Source organism: Drosophila mauritiana, chromosome X, assembly GCF_004382145.1.
Source record: "Drosophila mauritiana strain mau12 chromosome X, ASM438214v1, whole genome shotgun sequence".
NCBI classification, from domain to species: domain Eukaryota; kingdom Metazoa; phylum Arthropoda; class Insecta; order Diptera; family Drosophilidae; genus Drosophila; species Drosophila mauritiana.
The window spans coordinates 13,969,278-13,983,163 of NC_046672.1; the positions used below are offsets into that span (position 1 = coordinate 13,969,278).

Sequence of the window (13,886 nt, forward strand, 5' to 3'; positions counted from 1 at the left end):
AAATACACATATACCCAATATATACATATATATATAAGCGTCGAAATCGGGTTAATGTTCAAAAACTTGTTATGCGCAAAGCGAGAGGCAGTGAGTCAATGAGGCAAAGCCATCGAAAGGCGCTGAGATCCCCAAGAATCAGGCCATTCATTCATTTGGCAAAAGAGGGCTCTTCCTGCAGGCTCAGGATATAAAAGAATGCTGCAGATCGGTTCGGGAACGCATTGAGCCATCGTTCGCAGCAGGAATCGGATTTCAGTCATGTGGACCAAGTCAAGTGCTGTCATCGTTGCAATGGCGCTGCTAGCTTCAACTGGCGCCCAACCGGTGAGCCAGACGGAAATAGAAACGATGCTCGTCAATGTGACCACAAGCAGACCCAAGCTGGTTATCGAGGAGATGGAACCGATGCGCTATCACTTCGTCACCGAGCATCGACCCACTTCGCTGGGTCAGAACTACTACATCAAGCCGGGTCAGCCGGTGGGCAGTGTTACCCTGGACTCGGACACCCTGCAGGTACGACACGACCAGGATGACGGGAAGCCGGTGGCCAGCAAGCACAACATCCTGTTCGTGGCCTACGCCAAGGATCTGGCCCAAAAGTCCAGACAGCGGAAGTGAGAACTATGCTTCAATTGATTTGAAATTAAAGGAAGATACTGATCAACATATCTTGACAAACTGAACCCACAAGATACGCAGTGATTTAAATCTTAAGATACCTTAAGATACATATGTCTTGAGCTTCACTAGTTATAAGTTTTCACTGAGCACAAATTAAATAATATAGCACATTTTCTCAAATACCAAACAGAATGGGCTATTCACTGCACAGGAAGAATTGTTTTCGGCGTCGAGGTGACTCCATCCAACCGATCCTCAGTCAAAAGTGAACTGGCAAAACAACGCACATTAACTATTCACCTCATTCAAGTACGCAGCTCAAAGCCATGTTTTTTTTGTATCTTACCATCGCGATATACTCTAATTCGAACGGGTATAGTAGTTTCAGGCACGAGATTAATATATTATTATATCTCCATAAAATGTATAGCACATTTTCATAAACCAAAAGTGGTATATTACGCAGAACTTTGAATGTATCTTCGTAGAATAAATAGTTTAGGCTCTATCATACTATCATACTCGCATATGGTTTCTCATAATCGCATTATTCAAGCTTTTGTTGACAACAATAAACAGGTAGTAAATTAAGTGCTTATCATAGCAGCTATGGCGATAAATTGTTTAACAAGAAATTCCCCCAAATGACTCTGACATTTTTTGAGCATGCAAATTGCATGACCATATAGACCTACATGCATACTATGTACAAGGGTATTTTGAACATCACACACAATGATCATAATCGGTGTTTGGCTATTGTTTTTGTTTGTTGTTAATTCCTCTTCAGTTAGCATTTTGTTTTAATTGTATAAACGCACGCAAAAGACATAAACTTTTGGGTACAAGCAAACATTAATTAATGTGAGTTGCTGAGCAATCGTGGCTCCAAAATGCGGGCTTACATTGCATGGTCCACCCATCGATATAAGAATATAAGATTGAATTCGATCCATTGCGATTCGATGATCCCCAGTCGCTGAACTGTGAGACTAGCCAACATTTCGGCGGGTTTGGATTAGCTGGGATTGAACTTCTCACCCGCCGGCACAGCGAATCATTAATTACGTTCGGCGACTTCCGAAATGGACAGGGCTAAAAATAAACGATCAAATAAATAGAGTCTACGACATCCATCCACCAATCGCGTCATTCTTTACTGGCACTAAGCACTAAGCAACCGGGTTTGGGGTTAAGAAACATAATTATAGTAATAAAGACTTGCTATGGCTCAGTTTAGGGATTCTACCAACTAACCGCTGGGTTATTTCTGCTTATAGATACTTGTAATTTTAAAGATTACTTCATAATTTAATAAGCTTAACAAGTGCAACTTGTAGATACAAGTAACTTGGCAAAACAAAGATGCGACTGCTATAAAAGTAACAGATACTAACGCAAGAAGCTAGGCTTGCTTTCCACTTTTTTTAAATGATTTTCTTAAATTATTCAGATATCATTTAAGTGATCAGTCAAGTGCTTGCCCATACCCTGTAGTCCAGTGTTAGTTGGATCTGATCATCATCAACACCAACCACTAACTCTTGCCGCCCCATTCCATTGCGTTCTAATGGTATTGCTTTATTTTTTGCGCTTCACTTCTATTTCTTTCATTATAGTATCTTTTTTTGAGTTCCTATTCGGTGTGTGCGTCTTTCGGGGATTTGTACTCACCTGCATACCTATGTGCGATTTGGGGCCTAAGGTCTCCTATAAAAGTGTCGGCTCACTTCGGTTGTGCCATCAGTTTCACTTCCCACAACGCTGGAACAGCAGCTAGAAAACGTTCGAAGTCCAAAAGTCCATCAAGATGGTAGGTACACCAGTTGCGTACATATACATATACTTATATTCCCTAATGAATCTGGGATTCACACTCTATGTTGCAGCACTCCTTTGCCATTCTGATTCTGGGCCTGGCCTCCGTGGGCCTGGTGACGCCATTGAGTAACACCTATCTGCCGCCGAAAGTGGGCGCCCAGAGTGGATACAGTGCAGCGGCGTCCAGTTCCTCGGGATCGTATGCAGCTCCAGCGGCCACCTATGCACGCAGGTCCCACTCCGTGGCAGCTCCTTCCAGGCAGTACCTAGCTCCGGCTGCATCGCATGGTAGCTACAGCTCGAGTGGTTCCTCCTACGCCGCTCCATCTGTGTCCCATGTATCCTATTCCGCACCAGCGGCATCGGCATCCCATGTCTCGTATTCCGCGCCAGCTGCAGCCCACAACTCATATGCCGCCCCATCCGTGTCACATGGATCGTACTCCTCTGCTTCCCGCACCAGCTACTCCGCTCCCGTGGCTGCTCCATCCCGGAAGTACCTGGCTCCAGCTGCAGTATCCCACAGCAGTTACTCCGCTCCTGTCGTTTCCCACAAGAGCTATTCCGCTCCAGCCGTGTCGCATGGATCGTACTCCTCCTCGGGAGGTTCCAGTGGCTCATACTCAGCTCCAGTTGCATCGTATAGCTCCTATTCCGCTCCAGCTGCCTCCCACACGAGCTATTCCGCACCAGTGGCCGCTCCTTCCAGGCAATATCTCGCCCCGGCTGCCTCATCCTACTCCGCCCCAGCGGTATCATCCTACTCCGCTCCAGCGGTATCCCACGGATCATCGCACTCCACTTCATCGCTATCCCATGGATCGTATGCCGCACCATCGGTTTCCAGCAAGACCTATGCCGCCCCAGCTGTCTCCCATGTGAGCTACTCGGGCTCCAGCTCAGGATCTGGCCACGGATACGGATCTGGCTCCAGCCATGGACTGCTTCAAGGATCGGGTCTGCGTTCTGGTCACGGATCTAGCTTTGGTTCCAGCTTCGGATCTGGACACAAATCGGGTTCCTACGCTTCCAATGGAGGCTACGAGTACCGCCTGAAGCATTGAGAGGATCATTTCGAAAAAATAACGATTATATTGTATGCATTTTTTTTTTTATTTAATCAAAATAAAGTTGGGAAGGCATGAAATTAATTACTTGAGTAGTATACTAAGCCATTTTAAAAATGGTTTTTTAGTCAAGTGCTGCGACTATTAGCTACCCTTTACTTAGATATTGAAGCGCTATATAAATTTAGATCTAACGCTTGGAAACGCTTATCTCTACTGTGTTGCATACTTATAGACGAGTCTAGCATACCTTAGGATACTTTAACACTAATGGATATTGCAAGTATCTGACAGATTTTCATAACTAAAATCGACTATCAGTTACTTGATACTTGCAATTCTTTTCACTTTTTTATACTTTTCACTTTTAAATATATATTTTTTTTAATACTCAGGTAGGAATACCAAAATGTTCGAAAACGTTTATTCAGGATCTGTATCCGTATTTATAGAACTACTCGGTTCGCCCCAAAAATGTTCAAAAATGAAGATCTCCAGTGAGGGATTTGAAAAATAAACTCCCTCTCCAAATAAATACGCCATGAAATTTGTTATTCGTCATTAAGCATTCGAAAATATTTAGTAGCCATTAAACAAAATTGCTTAGCCAAGAAAAAAAAAAGATTAGAGGAATATATAGTTTGTCTGCTGGCTCCATTGCTGCTGACCTCCCGAAAATTGGATTAGCGCCTAGTAGACGTAGCCACCATTGCTGCCGTACTTGGTGTCCAATCCATTGTAGCCGGAGTAGCCCGAGTAGCCGGAGTAGCCGGTGTAGCCCGCATCCGCGGGCAAGTAGGTGCGCGAGGGCGTGGCATAGGTGGTGTACTGCGGCACCGCGTAGTTCTTGTAGCTGGACGAGATGATCGGCGAGGCATAGCTAGCGCCGCCCGAGTAATAACCAGATCCGCTCGAGTACGACGGATACGAGGAGTAGCCGGAGTACCCGCCGCTTAAAGGAGGCAGATAGCTGCGCGACAAGTGCGACACATCGCCGGCACAGAAGGCCAAGGAGGCGGCGAAGATGGCGAGTACGGTTACGGAGTTCTGCGGATAAGGAATCGTGGGATGAAAAAGCACTGGGAGTCACTTAAAGTATGCAACATTGTGCTTAAAAGCGGCTTTTGTGGAACTCCTTTATTGCTTGCAAGGAGGAGCAATGAATCCAGCCCGGCTTGAGCACTTACCATTTCGGAAACCTTTAGGTGAGCACGGTGTGTTGCTTGAAAGGATTGGGATTCTTGGAGCTGTGTATGCACCGGGTGGACGCTGGCGATCAACTGTTGCTGATCCATCGACCGAGTGTAGTTTTTATACGCTGGCAAGCGCGAATCGCGATGTGCACCCCAGATACTTTACAACTGATGATTTTAACGCCTTGGCGCGACGGACATGTCGGCGGCGGACAGGGCCCATTACTCAACGGGCAAGGCGGTGGCAGGCAACCGGACGGCAGAGTGGTCTCCATAGACTCCATAGAAGTCCCAGCTGCTCCGAGAAGTTCGTCATGTTCGCTTGTCATCGCGGCTCGTTCGATGTCCCACGACTCATCCGGCATAGAAGCCCCAAATTGTCTCGACGTGGAAAAACCACGTTCGCCTTATAGAGTCCATACACACGGAGAAAATCTAGTGCCAGACCAGTATTTTTTATATTGGAGTAAATACAGCATAAGTAAAATTTGATTCATAATTTAAAAATTTGAATTCGACTTCATTAAAGTAATATGGTAAGAATGTAATATGGTTAATACTTAGCAGTTGCTCTAGTCCTATAATTTTTCAGAAATATATGTTCAAGCTCTTAGTAGAGAAAATGAAATGTAGTATAAGCTGCACCTGTTCATTTCTCCCAGTGTATTCCCAGATTTGGGCTTGGCGTCGCGTTAGTTTTGTTTTTACGAGCGCGGCACGCCCCCTACCGCGTGTGAATTCGAACTCGCACTCGCTCTTTTCCTTAATTATACAAATTTGTGAGTGCTCTTCTGGTTTCTAAGCAATTCAGCAATTCGGGTTTTGTCTCTGATTTTTTATGACATTTGGCGGTTGAGGCGGCCAAAGCGCTTCGGTCTTGTTTATCTGTCGTTGCTCATAAATCTCGCGGGCATAACCGTTATTAATTGTTGCAATGGGTCATCCAAATGGGTAAATGTTTCTGTGTCGGTTTCTGTTTCGGATCCCGTCGTTTCCCACTGCAATAATTTGGTTTTTGAAATTTCCAGACACCGCTGACATCATGAACGGGCAATTAATCACGCTATATTTGGTGCAATCCTTTTGCGATATTTGATGGTCAAGTTTTTAAATTGATGGCGAACGGCGTTGCCACCTAGGTGCGGTATTTGGCATGAACTGGAACAAATTGCTGTGAGCTTTTAAAATAAAATTGTTTTCAATTTTGGCGCCTTAAAATATATACTTCTAAATACCAGTTATATCGGTGTACTACCATCTGGCATCTGGTCACTCTGAAATAACGGTTCTTTTCCAAGGCCCTGCGATCGACGTGTTCCCTTGGAACCGAACGGTTTTCCTCGTTCAATTCGCTTTCAGCTTTCCAAGCTGCAAGCCATACTTTCTGTTTCCTATTCCCGTTTAAATTTCAATTAACCAGTCCTGCGTGTTAATCATCGTTCAAATTGTGTGTGCTTTGTGTTGAATGTGCCAGGCCGAGCACCAGGTGCCCCCCAGCGAGCAAAGGATCCGGGTAAAGAGCCCGAAGATGACCGCCAGCCAGCGAGGATTCAACCTAACCTCGCAGACACGCGCTCACCCCTCCAGTGGTGGCTCAACGTCCAGTGGATACGGATATTGGCAGAGAACACATCTGATCATCAATGGACGCCACGTGGCAATCTCGCTGCTCCTGCTCCTGGGACTTTGCGGTGGTACTGCTGCCGGCACGCCGGGATCAGCGGACACGCGGTGCGATGCGGGACAATTCCAGTGCAGAGACGGCGGCTGCATCTTACAGGCGAAGATGTGCGACGGACGCGGAGACTGCAAGGACAGCTCAGATGAATTGGACTGCGGTGAGCATAGGTGGAACCAATGTCGTGGTTCAGCAGGGGGTGGCCTAAATCCAAAATGGAGAGGGCATAGCTCCTATGGAATCGGGTTAACCCGATTTCTTTAGATATCATTTTGATGGTTAGGGAATCCTATCTAGAGATACTACATCCCCATATTCCTAGCAAGTTATCAACCAATGAATTTAGTAGTGAGACTACTATATCCCTAAAAAAACGTGGTGTGAAAATCTTATATGTAGTTTAATACCATATAATCTTCATTTCAATCCAGACTACCGACTGTGCCGACCGCCACATTGGTTCCCGTGTGCCCAGCCACACGGAGCCTGCCTGGCAGCGGAACTAATGTGCAACGGCATCGACAACTGTCCCGGCGGCGAGGATGAGCTCAACTGCCCGGTGCGGCCAGGGTTCCGATTCGGTGACACCGCTCATCGCATGCGCAACTGCAGCAAGTACGAGTTCACGTGCCAGCAGGACCGCACCTGCATTCCCATTGATTTCATGTGCGACGGCCGGCCGGATTGCACGGACAAGTCGGACGAGGTGGCTGGCTGCAAGCAGGCGGCGGTGACCTGCCCCGGCGAGGGGCACCTGTGCGCCAACGGACGGTGTTTGCGCCGCAAGCAGTGGGTCTGCGATGGCGTCGACGACTGCGGCGATGGAAGCGACGAACGAGGATGCCGTGAGTTAAAATCTTTGTTGGGTACTCCAAGCCTGATGCTCTTCAACCATGCGACTCGCCATCATTTCAGCAAATCTATGTGAGCCACAAAAGGGTAAATTCCTGTGCCGGAATCGAGAAACCTGTCTGACCCTGAGCGAAGTGTGCGATGGGCACAGCGACTGTTCCGACGGCAGCGATGAGACCGACCTCTGCCACTCCAAGCCGGACTGCGATGCGAAGAAGTGTGCGCTGGGAGCCAAGTGCCACATGATGCCTGCCGGCGGAGCCGAGTGCTTCTGCCCAAAGGGATTCCGGCTGGCTAAATTCGAGGACAAGTGCGAGGACATTGACGAGTGCAAGGAGCAAGATGGTCTGTGCAGCCAGGGATGCGAGAACACATCGGGCGGATATCGATGCGTCTGTGACGCGGGCTATCTGCTGGACAAGGATAATCGCACGTGTCGCGCCGTCGTTCACGGCTCTAAGGAACAGCAGCCCCTTCTGCTGTACACCACCCAGATGACGATTATGGGAATGCATCTGCGCGAGGACAACGTACGAAATCATGTCTACCAGGTGGCCGGGAATCTGAGCAAGGTCATTGGCGTGGCCTACGATGGCAGCCACATCTATTGGACCAACATCCAGAACGAAGCGGAGAGCATTGTGAAGGCAAACGGAGACGGTTCGCATGCGGAGATTCTGCTGACCTCCGGCCTGGATGCACCAGAGGACCTGGCTGTCGATTGGCTGACGCAGAACATCTACTTCTCGGACAACATAATGCGGCACATAGCCGTGTGCTCGAACGATGGTCTAAACTGTGCCGTTCTGGTCACCCAGGATGTCCACCAGCCGCGGTCACTGGCTGTTTGGCCCCAGAAGGGCTTGATGTTCTGGACGGATTGGGGTGAGAAGCCCATGATAGGGCGTGCATCCATGGACGGCAGTCTGTCGCGACCCATTGTCAGCGACAACATCGAATGGCCCAATGGTATTGCGCTGGATATGCACCAGGAAAGGATCTACTGGGTAGATGCCAAGTTGGGCAGCGTCCAAACGGTTCGACCCGACGGCACTGGTCGACGCACGGTGCTGGACGGCATGCTGAAGCATCCCTATGGCCTGGCCATATTTGAGGATCAGCTGTACTGGTCAGATTGGGCCACGAAGAGTGTGCATGCCTGTCACAAATTCTCCGGCAAGGATCATCGCATCCTGGCCAAGGATCGCACCATTTACGCCGTGCACATCTATCATCCGGCCAAGCAGCCCATCTCGCCGCATGGTTGCGAAAATGCCAAGTGCTCGCACCTATGCCTGTTGGCCGAGCCCGAAATCGGTGGTCACAGCTGCGCCTGTCCGGATGGCATGCGGCTGGCGCCGGATCTGCGGCGCTGCATGCTAATGGAGAAGCGCCAACGACTGTTCATTGGCCTGGGCCAGGTGCTGCTCGAGATCGAGCACACCGCCTTTGGGCGCCATCAGATAAGCAAGTCGTACACGCTGCCCTGCTTGATCAACGAAATGGTGTACAACCGCATCAATGGCAGCCTGATAATAGCGGACAATGACCAGCGACTGATCCTGGAGTTTCAGCCAGAGACCCACGAGACCAACGTCCTGGTCCGCGCCAATCTGGGCAATGTGAGTGCCCTGTCCTTCGATCATCTGAGCAGGAACCTGTACTGGGCGGATACGGAGCGGGCTGTGATTGAGGTGCTCTCCCTGCAGACGCGCCATCGTGCGCTAATCCGCTTCTTTCCGGGCCAGGAGGTGCCCATTGGACTCACTGTCATGCCCGCGGAGGGCTATCTGTACGTTGTGCTCAAGGCCAAGCGGCACAGCCACATTGACAAGATACCGCTGAGCGGCAAGGGCGAACAGGTGCATGTATTCGAGGACGATCTGGGCGATGATGACATCAAGCTGGTCACCGATTACGAGACCCAAACGCTCTTTTGGTCAGACAGCGATCTGGGCAGGATTAGCTACTCGAATTACAGGGTGCCGCACAGCCAAATCTTTCGCGGCAAGCTCAGGCGACCCTATAGCCTGGCCATGGTGCATCACGATCTGTTCTGGAATGAATTGGGCACGCCAAGGATTTACTGGACGCACAAGAGCAATATGGGCCCCCGAAAGGTGGTCGATATAATGGAGAAGGGCGATCCGGCCGCCATTATGCCGTACGTGCCCGTAGCGACGCCCAATGGAATCCCGCTGGCCGCCAGCTCGCCCGTCGGCCAGGAATCGCATCCCTGCCAGCAGCAGAATGGTGGCTGTTCGCACATCTGTGTGGGCGAGGGGCCCTACCACTCGATCTGTCTGTGTCCGGCCGGATTCGTTTACCGGGATGCGGGCAACCGCACCTGCGTGGAGGCTCTGGACTGTGAGTTCCGTTGCCACAGTGGCGAGTGCCTTACAATGAATCACCGCTGCAACGGACGACGCGATTGCGTGGACAACTCGGATGAGATGAACTGCGACGAGGAGCATCGCCGCAAGCCGAAGGTCCTGTGCTCGCCCAGCCAGTTCGCCTGCCACAGCGGGGAGCAGTGCATCGACAAGGAGCGGCGATGCGACAACCGCAAGGATTGCCACGACCATTCGGATGAGCAGCATTGCGAGAAGTTCGGTAAGCGAAACGAGATGCACTTGGTGGACTACGAATAATTTGAATATTTGCATTTGAATACTGCCTCCTCCACAGACAAAAACAAGAAGTGCCATGTCCATCAGCATGGCTGCGACAATGGAAAGTGCGTGGACTCGAGCCTGGTGTGCGATGGCACCAATGATTGCGGCGATAATTCCGACGAGTTGCTGTGCGAGGCGACATCGCGATGCGAAGCGGGAATGTTCCAGTGCGGCAGCGGATCCTGCATCGCGGGCAGCTGGGAGTGCGACGGGCGGATCGATTGCAGCGACGGATCCGACGAGCACGACAAGTGCGTCCATCGCAGCTGTCCGCCGGACATGCACCGCTGTCTGCTGGGTCAGTGTCTGGACCGGAGTCTAGTGTGCGATGGCCACAACGACTGCGGCGATAAGTCCGACGAACTAAATTGCGGTACGGACTCATCCACGGTGAACATATCCTGCGCGGAGAATCAGTTCCAATGCACGAGCAATCTCAAGATCTGTCTGCCGTCTGCGGTGCGCTGCAATGGTACCACCGAGTGTCCTCGCGGCGAGGATGAGGCCGACTGCGGCGATGTGTGCAGCATCTATGAGTTCAAGTGCCGCTCCGGTCGAGAGTGCATCCGGCGGGAGTTCCGCTGCGATGGCCAGAAGGACTGCGGCGACGGCAGCGACGAGTTGAGCTGCGAACTGGAAAAGGGTAATCACAATCAGAGCCAGATTCAGCCGTGGAGCACCTCGAGCCGAGCCTGCCGGCCACATCTCTTCGATTGTCAAGACGGCGAGTGCGTGGACTTGTCGCGGGTATGCAACAATTTCCCGGACTGTACCAACGGCCACGACGAGGGACCCAAGTGCGCCACCGCCTGCCGATCCGCGTCAGGTCGCCAGGTGTGCCAACACAAGTGCCGCGCCACACCGTCCGGCGCCGTGTGCTCCTGCTTCGATGGCTATCGCCTGGACGCGGATCAGAAGAGCTGCCTGGACATTGACGAGTGCCAGGAGCAGCAGCCATGCGCGCAGCTGTGCGAGAATACCCTCGGCGGCTACCAGTGCCAGTGCCATGCGGACTTCATGCTGCGCCAGGACCGTGTTAGCTGCAAGAGCCTGCAGTCCGGCGCCACTCTGCTCTTCAGCAGCTTCAACGAAGTGCGAAACCTGAGCGAACAGCCCGTAATGCTCAATGTGGCCTGGTCGGCGAATGATTCGAGGATCACCGGCTTCGATTTGGACATGCACCGTCAAATGGGCTACTTTTCCGCCGAGGACGAGGGCATCGTCTACCAGATCGATCTGCAAACGAAGGTGATTGTGCGGGCTCTGGGCCTGCCCGCACCGACGAAACTCTCCGTGGATTGGGCCACCGGAAATGTTTATGTGCTGAGTGGAGCGCAGGACATCCACGCGTGCAGTTTCGTGGGACGCATGTGCGGCCGTATAGCGCACGTGAAGAGTCCCAGGCACGTGAAGCATCTGGCTGTGGATGGCTATCACGCCAGGATCTTCTACATAGTCATACGCACCGAGGGCTATGGCCAGACGAGCTCGGAGATCCACATGGCCCGACTGGACGGCAGTCGCAGGGATATGCTGCTGCAGCGGAGCGAAAGCTTCATGACCGCCCTGACCACCGATCCGCATCAGCAGCTATTGTACTTCGTGGACCAGCATACGCGCACCCTGGAGAGGATTAGCTATAGACTTAAAACAGGACCCATGCGGCGACCGGAAATAATGCTGCAGAAGTCCAATGCTCTGATGCATCCATCTGGACTGAGTGTGTACGAAAATAATGCGTTCATCGTGAACCTGGGCTCCGTGGAGGCGGTGCAGTGCGCCCTGTACGGATCCCGCATCTGTCACAAGATCAGCCTCAACGTGCTGAACGCCCAGGACATCGTGGTGGCGGGCAGGTCGCGTCAGCCGGAGAAGGCGTCGCATCCCTGCGCCCATGCCCACTGCCATGGACTGTGCCTGCAGGCGGACTACGGATACGAATGCATGTGCGGCAATCGCCTGGTGGCCGAAGGCGAACGGTGTCCCCATGGCTCCGGCAATGAGGTGGCCGTGTTGGGTGCGGTCAACAGCCTGGAATTGGAACAGGAGCAGGAGCAGGAGCAGAACGGTCACTTTCACTGGCTGATGGCTCTGCTCGTCCTGGCCGCCGGATCACTGATCGCCGGACTCGGGTACATGTACTATCAGTACCGGCAGCGCGGCCACACGGATCTCAACATTAACATGCATTTCCAGAATCCGCTGGCGACGCTCGGCGGCACCAAAGCGTTCCTGGAGCACGAACGCACCGAGGCGGGAGTCGGCTTCGCCACAGAAACGGGAACGGTGTCCAGCCGGGGCAGCAACGACACATTCACCACCACCAGCGCCTCGTCCTCGTTCGCGGCTCAGCAGTTTAGTGTGCCGAATGCGCTCCAGCGACTGCTCCGGCCACGTCAGTCGGCGTCCGGCGATCCGATGGCTCAGGAACTGCTTCTCGAGAGCCCCAGAGTGAGTAGCGATGGGGGTCAGATGGCTGTGGATGATATGTGATACTACGCTCTGCCCAACAGGAAAGCAAGCTACATTCGCTGGACGGAGGTGGGGACGGATGCGGAGTTGGACGGCAGGTGCCGGACATCCTGGTGGCTGACCTGGACGACGATGCCGCCAAATCAGCCGGACAGTTCGGGGGAAATTACGCAGGCGATGATGCGAATGCACGATTTGTGTCGTAAATGAGGCAGTGGATATTATTTCATTTCATTCATTTTTGCTGCTGTTCGTTGTTTATTATATTTATGTATTTATTGTAGCGCTAAAAAACGATATTGTATTTAAATGTTAATCGGTGATTGGAGTTTAAAAAGCTGGCTAAATATTAAAAACTAAATTAAACACATGGGTTTTTGTTTTTATATGGCATCTTGTGGCCCGAAAAGGGATTATATAAAAGAAAATGATTTTCTTATGTTTTTAAAGCTTTGAAATTCTTTAAAAACCGAACCGTTACTTTTCTCTCTAAGCGAAAAATACCATTAACATAGATACCCAAAATACTAAATTTTATGTTAACCCCACTTGGCTCGTGCGCAAGGGCCCTAATGTTAAACATCGAATTTAGCTGGAAAGTAGCCAGAGCGCGCATCTCAGGCGACCGGCAGTCTGGCAGCGCCGCCGACTGTAGCACGTTTGTTTTTGTGTCATTATTGTTTTGTTTTCAGCCGTGCAAAGTGCATCTGAATGCAATATCGCATCTCTGCCAGTTGCTTGCCCTTTCGCTGGTCGCTGGTGCGCAACCTGTTGATCGCTGCCAGCGTCACCACCGCCATCGCCAACCCGCCGGCATTCGCCGCAGCGAGCAGTCGCAAAAGTTGCTTCTCTTCCAGTGCCGCCAACTCCAGCTCCAGTTCCAATTCGAATTCCAATTCCAGTGAGTGCTCCAAGATGGGCGACCAGCAACCAGGCAAGGCGACAGGCAATGCCTACGAGGCGGGCAGCAGCTCGGTGGCATTTGTGACCACTCCGGATCGGGAGTCCGCCAGAAAGCTGGCACGCAGCATCGTTGAGTTGAAATTGGCCGCATGCGTGAACATTGTGTCCCAAGTCGAGTCTGTCTACATGTGGGAGGGCGTGATCAGCGAGGACCCCGAGTATCTGTTGATGATCAAGACGCGCACCAGCCGCATCGACGACCTGAGCAAGTTCATCCGCGAGAATCATCCCTACAGCGTCGCCGAGGTCATTGCGCTGCCCATCCAGAACGGCAATCCGCCGTATCTCGATTGGATCGCGCAGACGGTTCCCACAAAGGCCGAGAGCAAAGACTAAATTGATTATGTAGTCCATTTGATGGAAATAAAACGGTTATCTGAAGCAGGAAAATGAATTTGTTTTTTAAAAATTCACAAGGGCGTTATTTTCCAGTATTGCCACTCTTTGTTTAGCTGTTTTCTGTAAAAGTTGTTATGTACTTTCAACATTTTGAGCAAATGCACTGTAAAGCTAAACATCATAATTATTGGATTGTGCA

At 51.2% G+C, this 13,886-nt stretch overlaps 5 protein-coding genes across 7 annotated transcripts; 4 read left to right on the forward strand and 1 right to left on the reverse strand.

Annotated features, from left to right (window-relative positions):
- Positions 1 to 180: 180 nt before the first annotated feature.
- On the forward strand, positions 181 to 834 carry LOC117146809. The gene has a single exon (XM_033313353.1). The coding sequence runs from the start codon at positions 262 to 264 to the stop codon at positions 622 to 624; it is 363 nt and encodes a 120-aa protein (XP_033169244.1). The 5' UTR covers positions 181 to 261; the 3' UTR covers positions 625 to 834.
- A 1,545-nt stretch (positions 835 to 2,379) lies between these two features.
- On the forward strand, positions 2,380 to 3,551 carry LOC117146799 (pupal cuticle protein G1A). Its single transcript, XM_033313339.1, has 2 exons — positions 2,380 to 2,440; positions 2,517 to 3,551. The coding sequence occupies exons 1-2, from the start codon at positions 2,438 to 2,440 to the stop codon at positions 3,510 to 3,512; spliced, it is 999 nt and encodes a 332-aa protein (XP_033169230.1). The 5' UTR covers positions 2,380 to 2,437; the 3' UTR covers positions 3,513 to 3,551.
- Positions 3,552 to 4,071: 520 nt separating this feature from the next.
- LOC117146807 lies at positions 4,072 to 4,822 on the reverse strand. Its single transcript, XM_033313351.1, has 2 exons — positions 4,703 to 4,822; positions 4,072 to 4,562 (listed from the first exon to the last, which is right to left on the reverse strand). Exons 1-2 carry the CDS (start codon positions 4,808 to 4,810, stop codon positions 4,206 to 4,208), a joined length of 465 nt encoding a protein of 154 aa, XP_033169242.1. The 5' UTR covers positions 4,811 to 4,822; the 3' UTR covers positions 4,072 to 4,205.
- Positions 4,823 to 6,038: 1,216 nt separating this feature from the next.
- LOC117146786 (putative vitellogenin receptor) lies at positions 6,039 to 12,755 on the forward strand. 3 transcript variants are annotated; one of them, XM_033313322.1, is made up of 6 exons: positions 6,039 to 6,546; positions 6,818 to 7,231; positions 7,302 to 9,851; positions 9,927 to 12,051; positions 12,110 to 12,364; positions 12,427 to 12,755. In XM_033313322.1, exons 1-6 carry the CDS (start codon positions 6,174 to 6,176, stop codon positions 12,593 to 12,595), a joined length of 5,886 nt encoding a protein of 1,961 aa, XP_033169213.1. In that variant the 5' UTR covers positions 6,039 to 6,173; the 3' UTR covers positions 12,596 to 12,755. The 3 variants fall into 3 exon arrangements, with proteins under 3 accessions (XP_033169213.1, XP_033169214.1, XP_033169212.1); XM_033313323.1 differs by having other exon boundaries at positions 9,927 to 12,045; XM_033313321.1 differs by having other exon boundaries at positions 9,927 to 12,364.
- Positions 12,756 to 13,011: 256 nt separating this feature from the next.
- On the forward strand, positions 13,012 to 13,738 carry LOC117146806 (protein CutA homolog). Its single transcript, XM_033313350.1, has one exon. It carries the CDS (start codon positions 13,097 to 13,099, stop codon positions 13,682 to 13,684), a length of 588 nt encoding a protein of 195 aa, XP_033169241.1. The 5' UTR covers positions 13,012 to 13,096; the 3' UTR covers positions 13,685 to 13,738.
- The last annotated feature ends 148 nt before the right edge of the window (positions 13,739 to 13,886 follow it).